At 38.4% G+C, this 11345-nt stretch overlaps 1 protein-coding gene across 2 annotated transcripts in view; it reads right to left on the bottom strand.

Moving 5' to 3' along the window:
• Positions 1 to 1803: 1803 nt before the first annotated feature.
• LOC132823251 (coiled-coil domain-containing protein 69-like) overlaps positions 1804 to 11345 on the bottom strand; it is a 61666-nt gene continuing 52124 nt past the window's right edge. For both annotated transcript variants that reach the window (XM_060836896.1, XM_060836897.1), the window contains 3 exons: positions 10400 to 10519; positions 10184 to 10281; positions 1804 to 4175 (listed from right to left, as the gene is read on the bottom strand). In XM_060836896.1, the coding sequence (XP_060692879.1) occupies positions 3992 to 4175; positions 10184 to 10281; positions 10400 to 10519 (402 nt within the window). In that variant the 3' untranslated portion in view covers positions 1804 to 3991. The remainder of the gene's footprint in view (positions 4176 to 10183; positions 10282 to 10399; positions 10520 to 11345) is intronic.

Here is an 11345-nt window from a genome sequence, read left to right as displayed (position 1 = left end):
CTGGTGTTGTGTGGTTATTTTGAGCATCATCCTGCATCTGCCAGATAACAAAAGCTATGGGTGTATTACTGTTTTAGAGGGCTGGATAATAAAACTTGAGCACTGCATTTTGACAGGACTGCAGAATTACACAAACTGAGTTGCATGTCATTACATTTAGAAACAACACAACGGGGAGCTGTTTGCTCTCAGTCTTATATTTGAGAGACACAAAAAATGCTCAAACAGGAGAAAAATCAGACAGGATGAACCAGACAGAAACTGGAAAGTTCTATTACACCCTCGATCAAAACATACTTACGATCCAGTTTGTAATGTATTCTGATTCTCATGAACTGCAAATACTCATATTAATCAAAGTGCTGGAACATTATCAAGTGTATTTCTTCTTGCTGTTTATGTGGCCACTCCACTGAATAGATTGATACAGGAGTGACAATATACAATCCCTGGATATATTTTCACATTAACATTAGATTGTAGCTCTTAATGAATAACATTCATAAAAAGCTTCCACTCTGCTGTGAAAATTAAAGGAGATGAGAGACAGAATTGAAATTTGTTTCCACAATTAGCAACAGAACTATGCAATAGCTGTGGAATTAAATAAGAATCCTGAACACATTAGAATAATAATCCTGTTAACAATGCTGGGGAAAGAGTGCTGCAAGCTGTTTACAGCCTAAAACTCACATCTGGAAACCTCCAGGGATGGGATTTTGTTTTCTTAATTACAGTGACAAACCTTAATGTCTATCTGAATCAATGCATTAGAATTCAGTTAATGTGTTTCATCAGAAGGAAGGTACATCAGATAAGCCACACTCATGCTCAGGTGTGGTTTGAATGTATGGCCTTTCACGTACGATTGAGAAATGTTTGACATGCACTCTGATTGGTATAATTCTGAATACAAAGGATAATTAGAACTTTTTGTTTGAAATCACAACAATTGCCCTTATATTTCTCATACTGAAATTGAATCAATAGAGAGAGTCCCATGATTCATAACATAGAAGATCAGGTCATTTCATCCATTAACTCCATTCCAGCATTCAATTCGATCATGGCTGCTGTGTATCTTAATTCCATCTACTCATCTCAGAAACATAGGAACTGCTATATCAAAAAGATTAAAGTGTATTTGGTCTGCTGTCCTTAACCCTGATAATTAGTAAATAGCAAATGTTTTCTATCCACAGAGGAATTTTTTTCTAAAATTGCAGATTAGCTAAAAGTGTAACATGGTACATTTAGATGCACGCTCATTTTTATTACTTTATTTCATATCTAACCAGTATTAATAGAACATAGAACAATACAGCCCAGAACAAGCCCTTTGGCCCTTGATGTTGCGCCGACCTGTGAACTAATCTAAGCCCATCCCCCTACACTATCCCATCATCATCATCCATATGCTTATCCAAGGACTGTTTAAATGCCCCTAATATGGCTGAGTTAACTACTTTGGCAGGTAGGGCATTCCATGCCCTTACCACTCTGAGTAAAGAACCTACCTCTGACATCTGTCTTAAATCTACTACCCCTCAATTTGCAGCTGTGCCACTCGTACAAGCTGACATCATCATCCTAGGAAAAAGACTCTCATTATGCACCCTATCTAATCCTTCGATCATCTTGTATGTCTCTATTAAATCCCCTCTTAGCCTTCTTCTCTTCAATGAGAACAGACCCACGTTTCTCAAACTTTCCTCATAAGAATTTAGTATGAATTTCTGGTCTCAAGAGTTATGAAATCTAAACTTTCAGCTTAAAAAGCCTGAGCAAATGAGACACATTAAATTAGAAAAAAAACACTTCTTTATTTGTATGCTGTTATGAAAATTCAAATCAATTAAAATTCTCATCTTTTACATATACCCAATATGATTGCACCATTTGTGTTAGGTGGGATATAAAATATACAGTGAATACATTTCCTTTTTGATAATCAGCTAAGTCAGTCCAAACATCCTTCAATAACTACATTATTTGTAATGAGTGACATTAAACCCTAATATTTCTAGCTACGTGTAAAGGCAGTGAGGTCTGGTGGTGCTGTGGTAGTGTTCCTGCCTTCGAGCCAGAAACTCTGGCATCCACTCCAGGATTTGATGGCCAAGGAAGGTGCATTTTTAATGTGCCCTAAAGAGGTTGAGTATCAATTTGTAAAATCTTACTACATTTGACTATGGCAGATGGCAAGGCTGGGGAAGATTCTTAGTCATCTATGTTATGGAAAATAATTGGAGCCTCTACTGTGACCATTCATAGCTCTGGATTACAATGAAATATCTTGCCACAGCAACTTGGATGCCTTGTTTGTTTGAAGCCAATTGGCTCAATTAGTTAGAAAGCTAGTGGGGATTAGATTGATGCCAATAGCATGAGGTTTGATCCTTATTGTAGATGGAGATTTCAGGAATTGCCTCCTTGCCATCTTCATGGAGGAAGTTCAAGCACTGTGGGTCAGACCTGCCCTTGTTTAGAGAACTGAAGAAAAGCAGTCAGGTATTTTTAAATACTGCACAAACCTAAAGGAAATACAAGTGCTGACACCAGAACAATCACTCAATTTTACCTTTGAAACTTTTGCCATTCCATTATTTTAAATACACATTGGTGGCTTCAGAATCTAATGCAAAATTCTAGTTATTCATTAAAGTCTATAAAGTGCTATTATTTTCTGTATTTATTAGTATTGCATATTCTTACTTATTCCAGGTCTGCACTTCTTTCTGATTATCTGGTTTTCCTAATATTCTGCAGTTCACTTATCTGACTGACTGGTATTTTTGAGTACTCTGTGTGTACTACAATTGTCTGTGAACTATTTGCACTACCATGAGTTCATTGTAGAGCTCTTTGATTATCACCATGCTATTTAGCATCATCACTTTCATTGGAAACATATGGAGTTTATAGGCTGTTGGCAGTTTCAGTGGGGTGAGGAAGCTGACTTCCAAAGTCCTTTTCTAACAAGGACTGTGGACTGTCCTCTGCAATAGTGTACACAGGCATTATCAAGCACCAACAGTATTACTGAAGACTAAACAATTCTTTATAGAAAACCTGAGGAATCCAGAAGATACTTTGCAGGAGTAATCAGGAATCTTTTAAAACTTCTGAACGATTTGATCTAACTGCTCATTCTAAATACGACCATAATGTTACAAAGCGCTTATAATTATGTTTTGAGATGCAAGTAGACATTATCATTTACAGCTAATGTATTAAGCTTTGTACTTATTTTGTACTTTCTAAACCATGACTTATATGCAAATAAAAACTGAGATTAATTCCTATTTGTATTTGTGCATCATGCCAGCTTTCACTTTGTAATATTTAAGAATTTCACATGGCTATCATACTTCTTACCTCATGAATAATTAGAATTTTTTTCTTCTATTAAAGGTGACTGTAAGTTACCTTCTTTAGACTCTACGCTGATGTGACTGTATGACGAGTATCATGATCTACATGGCCCACTATCAATTTTAGGGATTAACTGCTAGGATTAACATTTTTATTTTTAACATAAAAATAAGATCATTTTTGCTTTTTTTAAATGGAAGAGTGAACAAGTGTCAAGGAAGACTAATTTCACTAAGCATGCAGCTCAAATGGGTGCTATTTTGATAAAACAAAGAACACTTTAAAGTATCTGAAATTGTGAAGGAAAATAAACAAACAGCAAATACCCATTAATAAAGTGTCTCAGAGCTAAACACAGTTGCATAAATGTGCAGGATGGACCATATAAATCAAAGTTTAATTCTCCTTTCATCCAAGTCCATCATCAGTTCAACTCATAATTCCTTTGGAGATTGGTAACATTGCAGTAGCCTTTTTTAAAATTCAGCTGATGGCTCTCAGCAGTTCAGGGCTGAAATTCACTGAGATAATCAAAATCAAGCATGTTGAGGTAGATGTTTCCAATTTGACTCAGAGAAGTTTTTTTGTCAAATTCCTTTTCTTCTGATATTTACTGTCACCTTAAGGACAAGTCTAATGACTCAGAGTGAAGTGGTTTCCATGAAGTTTCTACAGTAGGTGACACGTTTCCATTTTGCAGTTTCCACACCAGTTCGTCTTTCTCCTGACAAAGTCGTTCTTTGGCCATAGCTTCTTTCTCCAAAGTCTGTTGCAGGTCCACGTGCTCTTTGGATAATTGTCTGTGGTAAAACGACAGACAACATATTTCGCATTTTAAAATACAGAATGCAAATATTTAATGTGCCCATACTTCACTTTCCATATGCACACTTTAGTTTCTCCTTATCCTTCCTGAAAAGTTTCACCAGTGCTGGTAGTTATCCAGAACTTCAAAAACAAATCTTTACACTTAGTCCTGTACATTGATAATCTTTCATTAGTCAATCTAGAATGGAAAGATTCACAAATATGTCCCATTTTATCCTTGTTGACATCTACACATTAATGGAACCAATTTAAATTCACTCAAAGACCATTCACCTAACATTAGGCTCGTTATTCATAACACAAAGGAGAAGAAGTAGGCTATTCAGCCAACTGAGCCTATGACATCAGTCAATGCGATCATGGCTGATCTGGTAATCCTTAACTCCATTTCCTGGTTTTACCATAACCCTTGATTCTCTTACTGATTAAACATTCTCTATCTCAGTCTTGAATGTATACAATAATCCAGCCTCTACAATGACCCCTGCCTCTGTAGTAAAGAATTCCACAGATACATACCCTCAAAGAAATTCTTCCTCATCTCTGTTTTAGTGGGCTATCCCCAATTCTGACATTATGCTGTCTGGTCCTAGACTGTCCCACAACCGGGAATCTATCTCTCAACATCTACTCTAGTAAAGCCCCCCTAATAACCTTGTATGTTTCAATGAGGTCTCCTCTCATTATTCTAAACTCCAAGCAACTTCCCTCCCTCATTGCAGAAATACCTTTATAGCGGGGCTCAACAGAGTGAGCCTTCTCTGGACTGCCTCCAATGCCAGTACATCTTTCCTGAGATACTGTTTGCAGTACTCCAGATGTGGTCTAATTAGAACCTTGCATTGTTTTAGGAAGACTACCCTATTTTTGCACTTTGCCACTGGAGTCGCCAAATGTCCATCAAAAGAGAAAAGTTCTTTTCCCCTGGGGATGCTGAAGTGGGCACTGATGCCCATCCTGAAACACTGATCAGTTAATCTTGTCAGTGCCTTCCTAATTCCAACCATTTCTCCATCATCACTGAACGTCAACCCATCATCGTAGAACCAGGTCCCTTAAGTATAGTGAGCTCACAACAAAATTCCCACCAGTCAGAATAAATCTATCAGTGTCTAAAAGCCTGATTGAGAAATCAAGGATGCATCTTCACCACAAGAAGTGGTCGGGAAGTGATTGCCAGAGATAATTCATAGAATTACACTGAAGTCTAAAAGACCCTAAAACAAGCCATTCAGTCCAAAAGATCAATGCTAGCCTTTTTGTTTCCCTTTTCCTATTTGTTTCAACTAAAGTTATTAACATAGCCTTCTATTACACCTCATGTACAGATCTAGCTTCCTGTTAAAGGCATCTATATTAACCACATCAATTACTACGATTTGGTAATGAGCTCCGCATTCTCACCACTCATTAAATACAGGAAATTGTCTATGTTTTTGTGATGTCTTTATAATTTTTAGCACTGAACTTTCCACAAGTGTAAATATCTTCTCCACATTTACCAAACAAATCCACTAATGAATTTAAAGACTGCTATTAGGTCACCTCCTCATCTCTGAGAGAAAAGAGTTCCAGTCTGTTCAATCATTCCGAATAGTTCTACCTGTCATTTTTGGTATCTTATTCTAGGTTTTTGCATTTTAATTACACAATTCTAGCAACAGATCTCTAAACTTTCCTTTGCTCTTTCATGGGATATGAACATCATCAGGAAGACAATCAGTTGATGCGCATCCCAAATTGCCCTTGAGAAGATATCTACGTGAACCATTGTAATTCATGGGGCATTGGTACTTCCAAAATGCTATTTCAAAGGGAGTTTTAAGTCTTTCACCCAGTGACAGTGAATGAATGATATAGTTCCAAGGTATCCGTTATAGCTCCAATGAACAATATCCAGAATAATGTATCACTTAGTGGGGAAGTTGCAGTAAGTGATGATCTCATGGTGGTAGAGGTTGCGAATTTGGAACATATAGACATTGAAAGACTTGGCAAGTTGCTGCATTGCATCTTGTTGATAGTGAATACATAGCTACTAGGCATCAGCGGTGGAGGGATTAAGTGCTTAAGATGCTCGGTGGGATTGCCATTTAGTGTGCAATTGCTTTGGATGATGTTGAGCTTCTGGACTGTTGCTGGAGTTGCACTTATCCAGGCAAGTGAAGACTATTCCATCATTAACCTGATTGTGACATGTAGGTGGTACATAGGTTTTGGGCAGTCAGGAAGTGAGTCACTCCCAGCAGAATTCCCAGACTCTGACCAACTCATGTAATCACACAGTGTTTATTTGACTGGTCAAACTTTGTGTCTGGTCAATTGTAACCTCCAGAATGTTGATTGTTCCAATTCAGTGATGGCAATATTCTTGTCAAGAGGAAGAAGAATGCTTATGTGAGGATGATGCGTGAAGGCTCAGTTAGGAGGCTTGAGAGTTATAAGTTAGCCAGAAAAGATCTAGAGAGAGGTCTAAGATGAACCAGGAGGGACATCAGAAGTTGTTGGCGGATGGGATCAAGGAAAACCCTAAGGGCTTCTATAGGTATATCAGTAATAAAAGAATGACTAGAGTAAGATTAGTGCCAATCAAAGGTAGTAGTGGGAAGTTGTGTGTGGAATCTGAGGACATAGGGGAAGTGCTTAATGAATACTTTTAGTCAGTATTCACATTGGAAAAGGGCAATATTAGTGAGATACAGGCTGCAGGATTAGATGGGATAATGGTTGACAACAAGGTGGTTTTAACAATTTTGGAAGATCTGAAAATAGATAAGACCCCTGGGCCGGACGGGATCTTTCCTCAGATTCTCTGGGAAGCCAGGGAGGAGATTGCAGAGCCTTTGGCTTTGATATTTATGTCATCATTGTTGACAGGAGTAGTGCCAGAAGACTGAAGAATAGCAAATGTTGTTCCCTTGTTTAAGAAAGGGAGTCGGGACACCCTGGTAATTATAGGCCAGTGAGCCTTACTTCGGTTGTGGGTAAGGTGTTGGAAAAGGTTATAAGAGATAGGACTTATAATCATCTGGAAATAAATAATTTGATTTGGGATAGTCAACATGATTTTGTGAAGAGTAGATCATGCCTCACTAACTTTATTGAGTTATTTGAGAAGGTGACAAAACAGGTGGATGAAGATAAAGTTGTTGATATGGTATATATGGATTTCAGTAAGGCATTTTATAAGCTTCAAAACAGTAGGCTATTGCACAAAATACAGAGGCATGGGATTGAGGGTGATATAGCGGTTTGGGTCAGACATTGGCTAGCTGAAAGAAGATAGAGGGTGGTTGTTGGTAGGAAGTGTTCATCCTGGAGCTCGGTTATCAGTGACATACCACAAGGATATGTTTTGGGGCCACTGCTGTTTGTCATCTTTATAAATGATATGGATGTGGGTGTAGAAGGATGGGCTAGTAAATTTGCAGATGACACTAAGGTCAGTAGAGTTGTGAATAGTGATGAAGGATGTTGTCCGTTACAGAGGGATATAGATAGGATACAGAGCTGGGCTGAGAAGTGGCAAACATAGTTTATTGTGGAAAAGTGTGAGGTGGTTCACTTTGGAAGAAGAAACAGGAATGCAGAGTACTGGGCTAATGGTAAAATTCTTGGCAGTATAGATGAACAGAGAGCTCTCAGTGTCCAGGTGCATAAATCCCTGAAAGTTGCCACCCAGGTTGATAGGGTTGTTAAGAAGTCATATGGCATTTATTGGTAGGGGGATTGAGTTTCGGAGTCACGAGGTCATGCTATAGCTGTACAAAACACTAGTAAGGTTGCACCTGGTGTATCGCGTACAGTTCTAGTCACCACATTACAGGAAGAATATGGAAGCTTTGGAAAGGGTTCAGAAGAGATTTACTAGGATGTTGCCTGGTATGGAAGAAAGGTCTTATGAGGAAAGGCTGAGAGAACTGAGGTTGTTTTCATTGGAGAGAAGAAAGTTGAGAAGTGATTTAATCGAGACTTATAAGATAATCAGAGGGTTAGATAGGGTGGACAGTAACAGCCTTTTTCCTCGGATGGTGAAGACTACCACAAGGGGACGTAGCTTTAAATTGAGGGGTGATAGATTTAGGGCAGATATCAAGGGTAGTTTCTTTACTCAGAGTAGTAGGGGCATGGAATGGCCTGCCTGCAACAGTAGTAGACTCGCTGAACTTAAGGGCATTTAAATGGGCATTGGACATACATCGGCATAATAATGGAACTGTATGGGTTAGATGGGCATCAGATTAATTTCACAGGTCAGTGCTGTTCTGTTTTAAGAATGTCAGTGGATGATGTTTGATTCTGACATGCAGAAGGTAATTTTTCAACACTTTTGTTACATGAATGTTACTTGTCACTTATAGGTCAAAGCCAAAATATTGTCAGTTCTTGCAGCATGGTATACTTCAGTATCTGAGAAATCTTGAATGGCACTGAACGTTATACAGTCATCAATGAACATCCCCACCTTATGATAGAAAAGTTATTGTTAAAGCATGATTTGGATGAGCTGGTGTTGGACTGGGGTGGGCAATGTTCAAAATTACACATCACCAGGCTATAGCCCAACAGGTATATTTGGAAGCACTAGGTTTCGGAATGCTGCTCCTTCATCAGGTTGGAAAATAACCTGGTGTTGTGTTATTTTTAACATTGTGAAAGCAGCTGAAGATTGTTGGGCTTACGGCTGTACCACGAGAAACTCTTGCAGCAAAGTCCAATATAATTAGTCTCTAAAAAAACCATGAGCATATCCACTGAATCATCGCCCCACCCCCAAACAATTCTGACTGATTTCAGTTGTAATGGGGTTTCTTGGTGATATGCTGCCTTGATATAAAGGCAGTGGTTTTGACCTTACCTCTAATTCAGTTTACAAAGTAGGCCTGGAAGAACCCGAAATTTGTATTATCGAGCAATTTACCACTGAATAAAAGCTGCTAGATCATACTTTTAATGACACTTTGCATTGCTTTGCTGATGATTGAGAGTAGATTGATGAAATGGATTAGATGTTAGTTTTTAGAACATAACTGGGTTTTCCATTGTTAGAACATAGAACAATACAACAAAGGAGCAGGTTCCTCAGCCCACCATGTCTGCGTGAGCCATGGTGCTATTCTAAAACAACCCCAACTGCCTCCACATGGTCCGTGTCCCTCCATTCACTGCCTGATCAGGTGTCTGTCTAAATGCCTCTTAAACATTGCAATCATGTCTGCTCCTACCACCTCCCTTGGCAGCAAATTCCAGGCACCAAGCACCTGTGTAACAAACTTACTGCACACATCTTCTTTAAACTTTTCCCCACTCACCTTAAACCTATGCCCTTTAGCATTTGACTATTCCACCATGGGAAAAAGACTCCAACTATTCATCCTATCCATGCCTATGATATACTTCTATCAGATCGTCTCTCAGCCTCCAATACCTTAGCAAAAACTATCCAAGTTTGTCTAACCTCTCCTTACAGCTAATAGACTCCAATCCTGGCAACATCCTGGTAACCCTTATTTGCACTCTCTCCATTGCCTCTACATCCTTCCTATATATGATGACCAGAACTGCGCATAATATTACAAGTGTACTTTATTTAAGTTTTATACATCTGCAAAATGACTTGCCAACATTTATACTCTGCGCCCTGACCAGTGAAAATAAATATGCCATATGCCTTCTTTCCCACTTTATCCACTTGTGTTGCCACTTTCAGAGAGTCATGGACTTGCACCCCAAGATCTCTCTGTATATCAATGCTTCTAAGGATCCTGCCATTTACTGTATAGATAGATACCAGTGTTGCAGCTGTTTCCTTATCTCCAAGCAAAATTAAACGTGAATTCAAACATATTCTTTACCATCGCAAATTTATCAATATCCTGAGAAAGGTCAACCTATCAAGATAGCCATTCCCAGGTATTATCTGAGAATTCACATGCCATCTGCAACAGATACACTTACACAATTGAATTTAATGAAATACCTTGCAAACTCCTGTTGGTTTGACAGGCGAACTTTCAAGTCCTCGTTTTCTTGTTGAAGGATTTTAACTTTCTCCTCAAGTATGTTATTTATTTCAATCTAAATGAACAGTCAAGGGCAATAAAAATCTTATTGTTAGTCACAAATCAAATAACAAGAAAATAAAATTTCTCGCCACAAATTTTCATTGTCTACACTGTCAAACTACTGAATGTACCAGATTCTTCATCTGTAACACTTCCTTATCCAACTGATGGATTCTTTCATTCTTCATTTCCACCACAAAATGTAAACTCTCCAGTTCCTGCTCCCAGAATAAGTTCGGTGGATGTGAGTCCTGCAGTTTAAAAGAACAGAGTTTTAAAGAGTTAAGTGGTTATTTTGAGATGAAAAGTGAACAAACAGACAAGTTTTACTATTTTATTCTATTGGAGAAAATTGCAAAGTGGATTATATCTTGTTTTTGAAGGCAGCTCACCACCATCTCCAGTGTGATGAGGGATGGGCAACAGACGCTGGCCCAGCCAATGACACTCACATCCCATTAATAAATACATAGAATGTAAAATCTAAAATGACTTTAACTGCTCATATCAATGTCTATATTTTCCTGTGGTTACAGCATTGAACCTGTGATGATTTCAGTCTGTATGTGACAATGAGGTAACTCATTGAGACTGTTATAAACTTATTTACAAAGCTGTACTTTCTTTGAGCAGGACACTCCTCAGAGTTCATGGGAATCACAAACATACTTACGGATTTGCAGCCATGATAGGAGTAGAGTGATAAAGGAATTGCTTTCTTGCAACAGAACAAATCTCTCTGGCTCAGCTTCTATTGCTCTGATAGTCTCATGACACAATGGTAATGATAATGAAATAATCACAGCTATCAAATTCTATCAAATCGTCCACAACAAATCCAGACATGAGTAACACAAACCTGTGGTGCTGGACATATTTCTGGACTACAGTCACCTGTTTCTCTCAAGCAAGCTACATTTAGAATATGCCATGTCTAAAAATCACCGACGTACTGTATCTGAGGGAAAATCAATCAACTTTGGTTTGTTTTCAAATCCAAGACTGAGATCATGGTTTACCAGGCAGCAATGATCTCCCCACTCCTCCTGTTGAGTCATCCAACATGGAAACAGACAT

This window comes from Hemiscyllium ocellatum, chromosome 16 (genome assembly GCF_020745735.1).
Source record: "Hemiscyllium ocellatum isolate sHemOce1 chromosome 16, sHemOce1.pat.X.cur, whole genome shotgun sequence".
Classification (NCBI taxonomy): domain Eukaryota; kingdom Metazoa; phylum Chordata; class Chondrichthyes; order Orectolobiformes; family Hemiscylliidae; genus Hemiscyllium; species Hemiscyllium ocellatum.
This window is presented reverse-complemented; position numbering and strand designations above follow the sequence as displayed.